Raw genomic sequence first — 16,820 nt, forward strand, 5'->3', positions numbered from 1 at the left:
ATTCATTTTTTTCTCCTTAACTGTTACATCTGTAAGTTATTGAGAAATACGTGCTAAAATCTTCAATACTATAGTGAGATGGTTAAATTCTCCTGAAATTCTTACAATTTTACTTTCATATATTTTGATAGTTGTATATAATCTAGAATTTTTATATCTTCCTAGTGAATTTAATTTCTTTTATTTTTTAATTTTTCAAAATATTTATTTATATATTTTTAACATCTTTATTGGAATATAATTGCTTCACAATGGTGTGTTAGTTTCTGCTTTATAACAAAGTGAATCAGCTATACATATACATACATCCCCATATCTCCTCCCACCCTCCCTATCCCATCCCTCCAGGTGGTCACAAAGCCCTGAGCTGATCTCCCTGTGCTATGCGCCTGCTTCCCACTAGCTATCTATTTTACATTTGGTAGTGTATATATGTCCATGCCACTCTCTCACTTCGTCCCAGCTTACCCTTCCCCCTCCCCACGTCCTCAAGTCCATTCTGTTCGTCTGCATCTTTATTCCTGTCCTGCCCCTAGGTTCTTCAGAACCCTTTTTTTTTTTTATTCCATATATATGTGTTAGCATACAGTATTTGTTTTTCTCTTTCTGACTTACTTCACTCTGTATGACAGACTCTAGGTCCATCCACCTCACTACAAATAACTCAATTTCATTTCTTTCTATGGCTGAGTAATATTCCATTGTATATATGTGCCATATCTTCTTTATCCATTCATCTGTTGATGGACACTTAGGTTGCTTCCATGTCCTGGCTGTTGTAAATAGAGCTGCAATGAACATTGTGGTACATGACTCTTTTTGAATTATGGTTTTCTCACAGTATATATGCCCAGTAGTGGGACTGCTGGGTCATATGGTAGTTCTATTTTTAGTTTTTTAAGGAACCTCCATACTGTTCTCCATAGTGGCTGTATCAATTTACATTCTCACCAACAGTGCAAGAGGGTTCCCTTTTCTCCACACCCTCTCCAGCATTTATTGTTTGTATTTTTTTGATGATGGCCATTCTTACCGGTGTGAGGTGATACCTCATTGTAGCTTTGATTTGCATTTCTCTAATGATTAGTGATGTTGAGCATCCTTTCATGTGTTTGTTGGCAATCTGTATGTCTTCTTTGGAGAAATGTCTATTTAGATCTTCTGCCCATTTTTGGATTGGGTTGTTTGTTTTTTTGATATTGAGCTGCATGAGCTGCTTGTATATTTTGGAGATTAATCCTTTGTCAGCTGCTTCATTTGCAAATATTTTCTCCCATTCTAAGGGTTGTCTTTTTGTCTTGTTTATGGTTTCCTTTGCTGTGCAAAAGCTTTTAAGTTTCATTAGGTCCCATTTGTTTATTTTTGTTTTTATTTCCACTTCTCTAGGATGTGGGTCAGAAAGGATCTTGCTGTGATATATGTCATAGAATGTTCTGCCGATGTTTTCCTCTAAGAGTTTTATAGTATCTGGCCTTACATTTAGGTCTTTAATCCATTTTGAGTTTATTTTTGTGTATGGTGTTAGAGAGTGTTCTAATTTCATTCTTTTACATGTAGCTGTCCAGTTTTCCCAGCAGCACTTATTGAAGAGGCTGTCTTTTCTCCATCGTATATTCTTTCCTCCTTTATCAAAAATAAGGTGACCATATGTGTGTGGGTTTATCTCTGAGCTTTCTATCCTGTTCCATTGATCTATATTTCAGTTTTTGTGCCAGTACCATACTGTCTTGATTACTGTAGCTTTGTAGTATAGTCTGAAGTCAGGGAGCCTGATTCCTCCAACTCAGTTTTTCTTTCTCAAGATTGCTTTGACTATTCAGGGTCTTTTGTGAATTTAATTTCATACCCTGAAATAGTGATGTGACAATTCTTCTAAGAAACATGGGATTCACTGCTTCCCAGAAGTCAGCTAAATGACATTGTGTCCAGTTGGTGAGTCATGTTTTTCTTTCTTTTTCACTCATAAGAGGGCAGTATTTAAGATCTTGATCTTTGATGAGTTTTTGACAGGTTTCCACATCTCATGGCTTCAGGATATTTTGGAAGTTCTACTATGCTGGTAGTATACTTCTTATGAATAGCAGTGCAATTGCCTCAGGATAAAGAAAATGATATTTTCCCAGTAAGGACTGGTAAATATTGGCATTTTTCGAAATGGTGGGACTCAATGCCTTTAGTTTTGTTTGTTAAGGTTATTTAGGGATACCTTATATGAAGACATGGGAATGGATTACATATCTATTCTTTTATGCTATCCAGGATTTAAAAAAAATATATATGGGAGTAATTTTTAAAAATGAACTGTAGTTTCATACTGGAATACACAACATTAGGCACATCTGTTTTCTCTGAGATCATTCTCCTTCAGTGGAAACCCCAATGCTGTATGTGTACCATGTGACTTCACTCCCCCGGCCATCAAAGAGTAGAGGTTGTGGGCTCTTGAACCATACAGGGTGAAGAAAAATTGGAATTTGGATTCAAAAGTATTAGACTTGACCTCGTGAGCTGGAAAGACACATAAACATGGGAGATGAGGCTCACATTTTGGTTTGGCCATCTTCTGCCATGAATACAGTAAACGTCATCAAGATGGAAAGAAGAGGGAAGTTGAATTTAAGAGGAGCAGAGAAGAGCTAATATGTGGCTTCAGGGAGAGAGAAGGAGACTTGAGTCTTGGTGCCAATATAGTTCCTGTTTTCAGTCTTTTTGATACCAGCTGCTTTTCTTGCCCTAAGAGTATTTTAGATATTCCAATATCCTTGTAATACACCTCCTCCCCTTTTATGGCTCAAGCTACTTTGAGTGGATTTCTGCCCTCGCTGATTTAAAACGTTACTGTGCACATCAATTATAGAGCTGTCTTCATGGTAGTTGGATGATCTTGGAACTATTTCCAGAGCTGTGGTTAGTAGTATCTGAAGCAGCTAAAGGGGTTCTTTATAAGGGACACATCCTGAGTATAGGCTAATGGCTGGGTCTAATGCACTTTGACAACTTGCTGCCACCACATTGCATTTTCTTCCAAATAGAAATCATAAAGAATTTTAGGGTAAATTGAACTCTGTGCTAAATAGGTTTATTGACACTTAAAGAAACCAGACAGGACTAGGAGAAAACATTTCAGAATGACATGATTAAAAACCCTTAGGACCCATATTTTTCTGCATAGAATATTCTGATGGCTAAACCCACAGCAACTTTTTTTTTTTTTAGTTCTCCACTGTTCCTCCACAGAAGGAAATGTTCAGAATCCGGAGTGTATCAATACTGAAACATTTTCCTATGTGTAAATTCTGGCTTGTGTCTGATAAAAAGAAAAGAAGAAACCAATATCAATGCCTTTTCAAGGACCTGTTTTTTTAGGGGATAGAGGCAAGGAATGTCACACAGTTTTCAAACTAGCTCTGCAGTAATTTCAAGATTTAGCTAGCTAGCTATCAAGATTAAATCAATCAATTCAGAGATCTGGAAAGTTGCTGTTTTGTTAGGTTCCCGTGTGAACTCTTTGTTTTTATGTAAATTATTCTTTGAATGCCCAGAATTAGTGATTGTTTGAGCTATAAAAAGCCAATAGAGTCTACTGGCATTCTCCTTTCATTTAGTGATTCATGCATTTCTTTGAATATGTCTTGAGTTTACTCTAGATTCACCCTTGAAAGGAAATATTTCAGGGTGGTTAAAAGCACAGAATCCAGAGCCAAAATGCTTAGGATTGACCCAGGCAAGGGTTTTGTGACCTCTCTCTGTGCCTGTTTCCTCATCAGAAAGTGAGAATAACAATAAAGCCTATCACATAAGATTGCGGTCAGGAGCAAATGAGTTAACACACTTAAAGCACGTAGAATAGCGCGTGGCACAAAGCAAGCGCTACAGAAGTGTTAACCTTGATTACCATCTCTCGAGTAATTGGTGTCCTCTGTGGACATGCCCGGAAAACAGTCTGACAATCCCACCAGCATTATCTTGGAGTGCACAGTAGAGAGGCTACTCACCTTGAATCTCTTCAGCCATGTATGTTGGAATCCCCTTACACATGGCAACGATGGGTTTTCCAAACTGGTCCAGGTTGTTGACTTTGTCAGGTTTGACTGTGTATATCAGGCTCTTGGGAGGTGGTTCCCCTAGTCCTTTACCCTGAAGCTGAGTGTGCACAAGACAGGTGGAAAGGAGGAGAGAGGAGTGTTAAGCCCAGTGGTTTGTTGGGTTGGGGTTGGGTTCAAGGTCAACAAGGGGGTATTGCTTGGCTATAACTTTTCCATAATCAGAATGAAGAAGGACCAATTCCAGCCCTGTATATCTCAGAATTTTGTAGTGTCCCAAGGGATTTAGCTGGTTTGAAACCCCAGCTTTTCATATAAACAGAAGTCTGAGGGTAAATTTATTCTGAAGGTTGAACCTTATTTGGTCATCTTATATTTCTGGGATGGATTTATATGATAATCAGTTTCTGAGAATGCAGTTTATTTTCTCTACGCTGTCAGTGAAAGTTACCCACTTATCAGTTATAGGGATATAAACTCAAGCTGACATTTTAAAGAATGATAGATCCCCTCTCCCCTCCTACCCCAACTAGGGTTGCCAGATAAAATACAGGACACCCAGTTACATTTTAATTTCAGATAAATAACAGATCATTTGTAAGTATAAGTATGTCCCAAATATTGCATAGGACATGCTTATGCTAAAAATTATCCATTGTTTATTTGAAATTCAAACGTAACTGGGTATCCTCTATTTCTATTTGCTACATCAAATAACCCTAACCTACTCTTGCAGAAAAAAGTCCTTGAAGTACTGAGGGCTCCCACTGGTGTGAGCAGAGCTTTGCTCCCCTAACAGTAAAGGTGAGGTGTTTTGATCAGCTTCTGTGGAGGCAGGTATGAGCCACAGCATTTGAGTGTGGTGGCAGCTCTCTCTCCTCAGGCAATTACCAATTCCCCTTTCCCTTTTTTGCTCCACAGAGCAACATACTGTGGTCAAGAAGGAACAACTGTGACCTTCTCATTATTTATTGGAAATCATAAGACTTCCCTGAGTAAAAATAAAAAGACTTTTATTTTTACCTTCTTTTCCTTGACCAGTGTATCAAGGGCTTGAAAAGAGGGCATGACTGCCTTGTTCATTTTGTGCACAATGCATGACTTCTTGTTAAAGATCCTGGTTACAGCAAAGCCCTATTAAAGAAGATGGTAGATGGTAAGGAGTTATGTTCTCCAAGGTGCTTTTCTCATCAGAAATTAGTTTCACCAGCAGAGGGAAATGGAACTCTGAGATCACGATGAACTGAGATAAAAGTGCTGGATCTGACCTTGTTTTGCAATCATATTTATTGCTAACATTTGTAAGGATAGACCACAAACTCTTTGAGGGAGAGACTGAGTGTTGAACTTGCTTCAGGTTCTAGCCTGGGAAGAGTCTTTCAAAATATGTCTGTTCTGCTGAAATAAAATTTTAAATACTATCATATTTTAATCTCCTTTGATCTTCACAACATTTCAAGGAGGCAGGTAAGACAGGAATTTGTTTTCTATTTGACCAGATGATAAAACTGAAACTATAAGGAGTTGGCTTTTCTAAAGTACGAAGTTTGTTAAATATAGAGCTGGTAATTGCTGAGCTGGGTGTTCTAACAAGAAACAACTGTTTTTTTTTGTTTTGTTTTTTGTTTTGTTTTGTTTTTACTCTCTTCCTCATTAATATTGTCATTTACACTTCCTTTGGTCTTTTTGAGTTACAGATGAAATGTCAATTTCTGTCTTTTTAGAAGGAAATTGACAATAGGGTGAGATAGATTGTGCTTTGGCAATAGTAATATTATGAAGGTCTTTTGTCTTTATTGAGGGTTTCTGCAGGTAAGGCAAAAGATGTCATATTTGTCTTATAGCCTCACAGCATAGTGGATCCTAATTACTATTCACACTGGCATGAATTTTAACTTACTGTGAGAAACTTATTAACAGCACTTATATCTAGGGAGTGAAACTGGGTGAGCCAAATAGGCATTTTTACTTATAACTCTGTGCTTATGTGCAGTTAGAATTTACATCATTTAAAATTTTTTATGGTTAGCAGGCAATTTTTGTTGTCATTAAAAAGAAATGCCATTTTGCAAAGAACAGAAATTGCATGTGGGCTACCTACAGATTCATAATCCCACAGGGAATTCCACGAGTCCCATCCATTGTTATTGTCAACATTGACCACGTTATGTTCTTTGTTGACACTCACTGACTGCTGCCCACTTCCACCACTGTTGTTGTCGTTGACATTGATATTCTGAAATTTACAAGAAATGAACTTTGATTTAATACCACATTTCTTTGCAAATGCATTTTGGTAACACACTTTAAAAAATGAGACTTACATAGTTAGCAAGGGCAGGAGTCAGAAAGATGCCAACAAGTCCAGCAAAGGCAATCTGAAATCACAAATAACATTGGTCTACTGTTAAATGGCAAAACAATGGCCTCGTCTTCTTTCTTTATCTAAGCTTATCAAAATACTTACTAACTTTACCACTCTATTGAGTGGTCTGTCTTTTCTTCTTCTTTGGTCTTCTATTTTTTTAACCATTGGAAGTTTTAATGATAATGTTGAATTGTAGGTTAATTATAAGTAATTATGTTGATTGTTTTAGAATTTTTAATGTAGGTCTTATGAAATACTGATGAAGTGTCAGTATATTGAAAAATAAAGTTGGAAATGAATAGCATATATGGTATGAAAATGGTTTTAAGTTCTGAGAACCACATCTGAAAATGATTTAATTTAATTTTCCTATTTATTGACCTGAATGTTTCTTCTCTTCCTAGACCCCTAATAGCAGTAGTCTTTTTATTTAAAAATTGTTTTAAAGTAATGGATTAGTAAGCAGATTGGATATGAATGATGAGAAGCCAAGGATGGGGTGTCTGGCTGTCAAATGTGCTTAGCAGAAGGGAAGTCAATCACTGTCCCAGGACACCTGATGTAGTCATGTGTCATTGAGTACACAGCGCTTGTTCTCAGAACACAGAGCTTTATGCAGGGTGCATGATTCTAGGTGCTTATCTTCATTTCCTTTGCCTGGAACAAAATGGTTTGAGAACTGCACTAGTAATTCAAGGTAATTAAAAAAATTGGTTTGATGTTTCCCCTGATAGTTTAAGAAGGAGGTTAAAAAAATTCAGAGGTGGAAGAAATTTTAGAGACCTATTAGTACAACATAATCCTTTCACAGATGAGGAAACTGAACTTCAGAAGTTGAGTGACTTGGCCAAAGGTGTACCTTTTGTTCAAGGCAGAACCAGAAGAGAAACCAGATCTGACCTGTGTCTGGAGCTCTTTTTTTTTTTTTTTTTAACCTTCCTATTAGTAGAACTTATTTCTAGGGACTTCCCTGGTGGTCCAGTGGTTAAGACTTCGCCTTCCAATGCAGGGGGTGAGGGTTTGATCCCTGGTTGGGGAGCTAAGATCCTACATGTCTCGTGGCCAAAAAAACAAAACATAAAAATAGAACTTATTTCTAGAAAATTATTTCACACTTGCAACTCCATTATGAAGCAGAGTCTGCTGTAATATATTTTAATGTTTAGTATGTCAAAACATGAAAATATTTACCTGACTCTAGCCCTTTTGCATCCTGTTATGAGACACACAGCACTACCAGTTACTTTGGCAGAATTTTGTGGTCCATTTGCTACACTCTTCAGCCTTTTACATGGAACCACAAGTGAGATGTTGCACTAGCTTCATGTTTCAAGTGTTTTCATGAATAAATGGCTACAGACAGGGTCCAAGGTAGAACTTTCTTACTTAGAGATCCATTTCACAGGGGAGAATGTGACAGTAAGTCTCTCACCACTTTGTTTTGTTAATAAGCTTTTTATCTTGCCTGAACATACTCAGAAGTTTTGGTCAAAAAGGGAATTTAAGAAGGTATGAAAAGTCAGACATTTTCTAGGGCTAGAGACTGCTTGCTCTGTGCCCAGACCTGAATCAGGCGATCTGGAAAGTAATTTTTTAAAGATAGCATAGTATAAGATGCTCAGGCAGCTGACCAATCCCAGTATAACTATCCTTCTCTATAGAGACGCTTATAGATGCCATGATTCCATGAAAAGAAAATAGATTATTATTATTATTTTTACAAAATTTTGCATTACAATGATATTGTCATAAGAAGCAGACCCCCTTAGCTCAGAATATTAACAGTCTCCAGTTATAAGGGAATAAATTCAAAAGGAAATATCTACTCACTGTGAACTTCATTTTGACTTCACCAAAGCAATGAAGCCAGGGAGAAGGCAGGCATGGACTCAGAAAAAAAGTCTTCTCATATTTGTACTTGACCAGCTTTACTCAAGCTAGGTGTGAACAGGTGGGGTCCAAGACTTATCTTTCTCCATTTTCCATATCTGTGCTATGTTCTGGTGTACCAGGAAGCCTTTTGGAATATCCATCTCGTTAGCAAGGCATTTTGACATGGAGTTGATCTGACTCACCGTTTGTCAAAGTTGAAGATATCAAAACAAACTCAGTATGATTTATGATAACTTCTGTTCCAACTGAAGCTGTGGGTGTGGGTATTTTATATATTGATATTACTCAGATTCAGAAAAAGAACCATCCCTAAAATCAAACAAGGCAAGAAACTGTGGGCCTTGTAGATAGCAGCTCCTGTAAGAATGTGGAATGGTTTCCTCTTCATACCTTTAACCAAGCCACTGTGTTGCTTTTGCTTAGGCTAAACATGTTCTACTAGCTACTCCCACAAAACCTATAACCTTCTCTGCAATCCTGAGCTCTTTGGATGATAGGACCATACATCTAGTTAGAAAATCTGGGACTCTCTTTGGTCTTTTTTCTAACCATCCAGTTAGTTACTAAACCTTGTCATTTCATCTCAGTCAGAATTGACGCTCAACTCTGGCTTTGCCCACAGCTTCATTCACCTGGACTTTTATAGCAGTTGTGTAATTGATCATTCTGGTCATCGGTCTCTCATATTCCAGTGCATTTTCCCCACATTTTCCCTAAGGTTGTCTTTTTAAGAATACATATATAAATAAACTGACTCTACCATGCTTAGCAACTTTCACTGGCAGCCTACAAGATAAACTTCAAGCTCACTGGAATGGCACAGAGGGTCCTTTATAATGTTTCCAAAGTCTCCACAGTTGTATCTGTCACTGTATAAACCTATATTCCAGCTACACCACAGTTCCACTTTGGTGGGAATATTCAGGATGGTTCATGCCTCTATGCCTTCGCACATGTAGTTCCTTCACCCTGGAGTGCCAACCCCTTGCCTTTCTCTAATTGGTAATTACTATTTATTTTTCAAGGCCCAACTCACATACCACTGCCTCCATCATGTCTTCTCAATATCCAAGGGGGAAACTTTTTTCTTTTTTTTCCTTGAGCTATAAAAGGAATCCCTGTCCTCTTATTTATTTCTAGATAATTTAGTTTTCAGAAATGATGTTAAAATAATTTTAAAAATGTTTTCATCAGAAGCACAGAGTAGATCTTGTCACTTGGGCAAACAAGTAAATGCTCAAAACAATCTTGGAGGTGAATTAAAGTTTCAATTTTTTTCCTACTCTCTCTTACAAATGGAAGCTAGTAAATCAAATTGCTGAGGGGAAAAACTGTATCTCATGAATCACTGATCTATAAATTTCCCCTTTGGAAACCTTCCTGAGCCCATGATTATCCATATATGCATGGCTTGGAATCACAGGATAGGGTTACATGGTTGTAAAGCTTGATTAACTACCCACATCTCTTTCAGAATGTTGGCATGAGTGGATTAGTGTAGCTGTGGTAAGATTTTGTTTATGTTTTTAAAGTGCCCACTAATCTCTTCCAAACTTGCTCTTTAGCTGCAAAAGATCACTAAGCCTGGGATGGAGGGCAGCTATCTGTGAAGAGGTTTCCTTTCTTTCTTTTTTTTTTTTTAACATCTTTATTGGAGTATAATTGCTTTACAATGTTGTGTTAGTTTCTTCTGTATAGCAAACTGAATCAGCTATACATATACATATATCCCCATATCCCCTCCCTCTTGAGCCTCCCTCCCACCCTCCCTATCCCACCCCTCTAGGTGGTCAAAAAGCACAGAGCCGATCTCCCTGTGCTATGCGGCTGCTTCCCACTAGCTATCTATTTTACATTTGGTAGTATATGTAAGTCCATGCCACTCTCTCACTTCGTCCCAGCTTACCCTTCCCCCTCCCCGTGTCCTCAAGTCCACTCTCTACATCTGCATCTTTATTCCTGTCCTGCCCCTAGGTCCTTCAGAACCATTTTTTTCTTTGTTTTTTAGATTCCATATATATGTGTTAGCATACGGTATTTGTTTTTCTCTTTCTGACTTACTTCACTCTGTATGACAGACTCTAGGTCCATCCACCTCACTACAAATAACTCAATTTCATTTCCTTTTATGGCTGAGTAATATTCCATTGTATGTATGTGCCACATCTTCTTTATCCATTCATCTGTCGATGGACACTTAGGTTGCTTCCATGTCCTGGCTATTGTAAATAGTGCTGCAATGAATATTGTGGTACATGACTCTTTTTGAATTATGGTTTTCTCAGGGTGTATGCCCCATAGTGGGATTGCTGGGTCATATGGTAGTTCTATTTTTAGTTTTTTAAGGAACCTCCATACTGTTCTCCATAGTGGCTGTATCAATTTACATTCCCACCAGCAGTGCAAGAGGGTTCCTTTTTCTCCACACCCTCTCCAGCATTTATTGTTTGTAGATATTTTGATGATGGCCATTCTGACCAGTGTGAGGTGATACCTCATTGTAGTTCTGATTTGCATTTCTCTAATGATTAGTGATGTTGAGCATCCTTTCATGTGTTTTTTGGCCATCTGTATGACTTCTTTGGAGAAATGTCTATTTAGGTCTTCTGCCCCTTTTTGGATTGGGTTGTTTGTTTTTTTGATATTGAGCTGCATGAGCTGCTTGTAAATCTTGGAGATGAATCCTTTGTCAATTGTTTCATTTCACTCTATAATTTCTTTGCTGGAGTATGGAAGCCCCTTCATGCAGAGATTCTGTCTCAGTCTCTCTGCCTCTGTTGTCTTGCTGAGCACCAGTTTGTGATGGTCCCAAATCAGGTGGTTCATTGTGAGATCTGAACACACTTTGTCACCTGGTGGTGGGGAGTCGGGGAGGAGAACTTCTGCCCTGTCCCATGGTCTAAGTTTACTAGTCTGCAGCTAAGACTCTAGTTACTGTCCCTGTGGCTACAGCTTTCAGAGCTTGTGGCAGAGGGGTACTCCTATCATATCTTCCATATGTATTTGTGGCCAGGAATGACACATCTGATAAAATAGCAATAAGAATATGTAGAATAACAGTTTAATAATTATTGCTAGAAAGCTTCTAATTTCAGAAAATCCATGCTTATTACATAATTGTTTTTTTTTTTGTATAAGAGAGAAATTCTTTTCAAATTACAGCAACGTGGAAGAAGCTCTTTCTTATGACATCACAAAGCCTTCTCTTTTTGTTATTTCCTTCAGGACCATTGCCTTCCAAAATATATATAACCCTGCCTTTCTGTTGCTGCTTGTATGTCTGTCCAATTGCATCTGCCAAACCTTCTGGGTCCTCTCAGAGGCAACCAGAGATATATTATACCTCTGATCGGTTGTTAACCTTGAGTGTTAGAGTATTGTAAACAGAGTTTGGAAGCATCTTGCTAAAAGAATGTCTGCTGAGTGATGCCATCATTTCTATAAAATACGTGAAAGTAGAGATAAAGAGAATATTGACTAAGAAGTTCATTTTTCATCACTATGAAGAATAATCGAACCTGGTTAAGTACTTTCATTCTGAAAAGGAATTGGAGAAAATATGCTCACGTAAGGAATAGAAATCACAAAATGAGAGTAACATGTTACTTTATAATTATCTTAGAGCTAATTCAGAACTAATAACACATTCCTTGTTCATTGTTCATTTTGAAGCAATTTAGAGAAAGTGGTGTGAAAGCTCATGCTGATGTTGTGGTCCTTCAGCCATAGCAATGAGGCTTGGAAAGGACTGAACTGAACACTGGAAGATGAAAATCAGATTCTAAGTGGTGAGGACCAAAGTGCTACAGCTGTGAAGGCCACACCTGGAGCCCAGATCTTGTGAGGACCCCGTGGTCCCCACATTGAACTATCCCCATGGCTTCCCTGGCAGAAGAGGCCAAAGTAAAGGACTTGCCCTAAGACTCAACAATGAAGCATGGTTTTGTGAATCATTGAGTTTTCTGCAGTGACTGATCTGAACTGGTTTGCTTTTCTGCAACCCAGATAGAAAATATACACAAGTGTGTAATCTGTTCACGTCTGGAAGAACACATCCTCAGAGGAAAATGTTGGATCCTCAGAGGTACTTCAGGGAATTTTGAACTCCATGTTTATTCAATTATATACTCTTCCTACCCACTTCTGCAGTCTCCAATTCCTGGAAATGCTTAATAAAACATATCCATTTGGACTTATTCTGGAGTGTAATTTTTCTTCAGAGGTCCCACTGCATTTAAATAAGGAACCAACTCCCCTCATCCAGGCCAGGGAAATTTTTTCATTTGCTGTTCTGACCTACAATTCTTTACTCATTTTCTCATATTGAAAAGTAATAAATTAACAGAAATTAACCATGTTCCAGCTAATGTAGTAAGCACAAGTGCTACAGAAGATTCAAAGATATAAAACAACAAGGACTAATGCTCCAAGATCCTGAAATCTCTCTGAGGGCAGGGCTGGCTTTTTGGACATGTGATCAACGTAGTTACCCAGGACTCATACTCAGAAGACAGCCCCATACTTAAGACTTTAAAGTTGCCAACTTGAAATTCTTATTAGTTATATTTCTGAATTTGTGTTTTGTAAGTAAAGTCCAATGGGACAATACAGCATGCCCTGGGGGCTTGGAGTTGTGGCTCATGTGTGGTCCCACCTCCTTGGGTGTGCTCTCCACAACCGACTCCTCTACCTCCACTGTGGGGTCTGGGTGCAGATGCAGGAAAGATCAAGGTCAGACACGTACACCTGCATGCTGAGTCACAGTGGGGGGCTCTGTGTGTCTTTGAGGATTTGGAATTACCTTGCAAGCATCCCCATGAGCAAGGGAGTGTGATATTAAATAGCAAGTCAAAAACACCATCGTAGGTCGAGAGAAAGAGAGAAACTATGGAAGAAAGGAAAAAGCTTTTTTTCTGTTTTTTGAACAAGGGGTCCCATATTTTCATTTTGCCCTGGGCTTCACAGATTAAGTAGCTATCTCTGATAGGAGACAAGACATGCACATAACATGGATATATCAAAGTAAGGTAAGAGGAAGGTTCTGGGAGGCTTTCCAACTTGTCCAAGGTCACATGGCAGTTAAAAATGGAATAATGTTTTCATGTAATCCAGGAGCCTGCACTCTTTCTTTCATGACTTGAAGCTTCTCCAAATGAGCAGTAGAGACAAAACATTCAGAGGAGTGTGAGCTCTTTAAACTGGAGTGGTTATGGAGGTTTCATGCAGAAAGTGGACCTTTGGTTGGGACCTGTGGCACACGCTGTATAGACACCTAGGGATGAAGCGTCAGCCTAGGGGAGCAGCAGAGCCAGGTGGTGTGGACTGTAGGGGCGCGTTCAGTGGCTGTGAGGACCACCTTATAATGTTCTTAGGACTCTCAGATTCACCTTTATGGTTATGAAATATCCCATTTAATCACAATTAGGTAAAGAAAAGTTGAGTCAGAATTATTCCACTTCTCAAGAACCGACAATTTGCTACACACTAAGCTCAAGCTATTCTAGGGATTTAATCTCCACCAATAGCCACATGGCACTTCTCTTCCTCCCTGGCCTCTGAGCTCAGGTATGCCAATCTCCTACTTCCCTGCATGTGTGAACGCTCTTAACTCTTTCCCAAACTGATATGTTCCAATATCCTTGAGCTCCTCCCAGTAAAATGATATTTTAGTTGGTGACCATGAGTGTTTCTCTAAAAAAGCAATCACCCATTTTTTTTGGACACACCTTTAAATTTGATTTGATCTCTTCATGAAGGCACGTATTCAGGGAGTTATTTAAGCAGGTATGCATATTTTAGAAATGTAGATACTATTTACTGTGTAGAATTTCATGTCTCACTCTAAAATAGATTGAATGTGTGTGTAGATGTGGGATGGACGTCTTGGGTCTTGGATGTGTATTAGGCTATTAGCCTGCTGAGACAGAACTCATATTCCATGTGTCTAGCATAGTTCTTGCCATGTGATTAGGGTTCAATCAATCAAGGATGATTTCAACCTAAATTCATGTACAAAAAGGATTCTCCTAATTTTGGCCACTTTCCTCAAATCTAGAAAAAGCCAAACAATTTCCTCTCTCTTCTTGGATGGGAGGTAAAAAAAAGAAAAGAATTTAAACTAAAAAATAATTCTCCTGGGGCCTGTAATAGTCTCAGTGGAATTCAGCTTTCCTTATCTCTAGCAAGCTTCTTCCTTCTCCCTTTCAGCAAATGTTCAAAATATTTTGCCAACCTATTCAAGTCCTCGACATCACTCCTACCCTGCCGACTGTACCAGGAACATAAATGGTATCAGGCTTCATTTTTTTATTTTTATAAATTTATTTATTTACTTATTCTTGGTTGTGCTGAGTGGGATCTTCCCAGACCAGGGTTCAAACCCATGTCCCCTGCATTGGCAGACTGATTCTTAACCACTGCACCACCAGGGAAGTCCTGGTATCAGGCTTCTTGAACTGGCATTCCTTCATCTACTGATCACTATCTTCACCCATTCTTCATTCTTTCTCATTTTGGAGAAATGTGCCCTTAACAGTTTCCAAGAACAATATCTCCACCTCTAATGCCCACCTTCCTCCATCAGATAGCTGTCCTTTTTCTCAACCTTTAATATCTTCCTGTTGGTTTGCTGCTTCTTTTTTGGTTTGTATGGGCAAATCTCCCCAGTACTAAAAAAACAGGCCAAAAATAAACATGAAAACCTTCCCTTAACTCTACCTTCCTCATAAACAGAGACTTTAGAACTTCCCTTCCCTTTACATCTCTTAAAAGGATCATGTCATTTTTCCAAGTCCACATCCTCACCTCCCAGTCCTAGCTCAACCCATTGAAATTTGGCTTCAAGTCCGAAGGGTAACTGGTAGTGCTGGGATTCAAAGTGAACCAGGCAAGGAGCCTAACCCTGAAATCTCTGATATGCTGGTATCTTTTCAGTACTCATGATTTGACTTCTCTTTACTTTCTGACGATGATAGTCTCTTCTTTTCTTGACATTCTCTCCTGGCTTAATTTCTGTGACACTGCTTTCACCCATTTCTACTTCAACTGCTCCTGCTACCACCTGAACAATTGCTTGCCTCTCTTCTTCCATCCGTCCCTTTAGGGCTGCCGTTGGAGTCTATGTTTGATCCTCTTCTCTCATTACCTGTCTCATTCTTGCTGGAAGACCTCTTCTATTCTGAATGCTTGAGCCGCCCCTACATGATGGAAAAGCAGATCAAACCTTACCAAGCTTCAGACTTGACTTTACCACTGTATATATTAGATTCTCAACCATTTTGGCACCAGGGACTGGTTTAGCGGAAGACAATTTTTCCACGGACTGGGGGATGGGGTGGGGGAGGATGGTTTTGGGTTGATTCAAGCACATTACATTTATTATGCACTTTATTTCTATTATTATTACATTGTAATATATAATGAAGTAATTAGACAACTCACCATAATGCAGAATCAGTGGGAGCTCCGAGCTTGTTTTCAGTGGCCACTCACTGATAGTGTTTTTTTTTTTTTTTTTTTTTTTGCGGTACTCGGGCCTTTCACAGTTGTGGCCTCTCCTGTTGCGGAGCACAGGCTCCGGACGCGCAGGCTCAGCGGCCATGGCTCACGGGCCCAGCCGCTCCACGGCATGTGGGATCTTCCCGGACCGGGGCACGAACCCATGTCCCCTGCACCGGCAGGCGGACTCTCAACCACTGCACCACCAGGGAAGCCCGAGATCAATTTTAATAATATTATCTTATTGAACCCAATAGATCCAGAATGTTATCATTTCAACATGTGATCAAATAAAAATGACTAAAGAGTTATTTCACATTCTGTTTCTCATGCAACATCTTTGAAAAACCTTTCTTCCTGATCATAAAAGTAAATTATAGGAAATTGTAGAAAACATGGAAATTATTAAAGAAAATAGTGACACATATTTTACTCTGCAGAAATAATCACTGTTGCTTTTTAGGTTATTTCCTTTTAATTTCTTTTGAGACTTCTTTGATCCATGCATTATGTAGAAGTGTTATTTTGTCTTCAAGTGCATTTGGGATTTTCCAGTTGTCTTTCTGCTATTGATTTCTAACTTAATTTCATTGTGGTCTGAGAACATACTTTGTATGATATCTATTCTTTTAAACTCTTAAGGTGTGTTTTATGGCCCAGAATGTGGTCTACCTTGTTGAATGTTCCATATGACCTTGAGAAGAATGTGTATTTTGCTGTTGCTGAAAGAAGTATTCTATGTGCCAATTAGATCAAGTCGACTGATGCTGTTGTTCAGTTCAGCACCAGTATGCTTACTGATTTTATGCCAGTTTGATCTACCAATTACTCAAAGTTTCCAGCTAGAATAATGTTTCTCTATTTCTCATTGTAGTTGTATGTTTTTTTTTAATTTATTTATTTTATTTATTTATTTTTGGCTGCAATGGGTCTTCGTCACTGTGCGCGGGCTTTCTCCAGTTGCGGCGAGCCGGGGTTACTCTTTGTCCTGGTGCGCGGGCTTCTCATTGCAGTGGCTT

The 16,820-nt window shown here is 38.7% G+C and overlaps 1 protein-coding gene across 1 annotated transcript; it reads right to left on the reverse strand.

Moving 5' to 3' along the window:
* Window positions 1-3,212: 3,212 nt before the first annotated feature.
* Window positions 3,213-15,394, reverse strand: GKN1 (gastrokine 1; the record flags this gene model as incomplete). Its single annotated transcript, XM_079720686.1, has 6 exons — window positions 3,213-3,307; window positions 3,996-4,143; window positions 5,067-5,177; window positions 6,145-6,279; window positions 6,368-6,421; window positions 15,263-15,394. The coding sequence occupies 6 exons, from the start codon at window positions 15,392-15,394 to the stop codon at window positions 3,213-3,215; spliced, it is 675 nt and encodes a 224-aa protein (XP_079576812.1).
* Between the last annotated feature and the right edge of the window lie 1,426 nt (window positions 15,395-16,820).

This window comes from Hyperoodon ampullatus (genome assembly GCF_949752795.1).
Source record: "Hyperoodon ampullatus genome assembly, chromosome: 15".
Lineage (NCBI taxonomy): Eukaryota > Metazoa > Chordata > Mammalia > Artiodactyla > Ziphiidae > Hyperoodon > Hyperoodon ampullatus.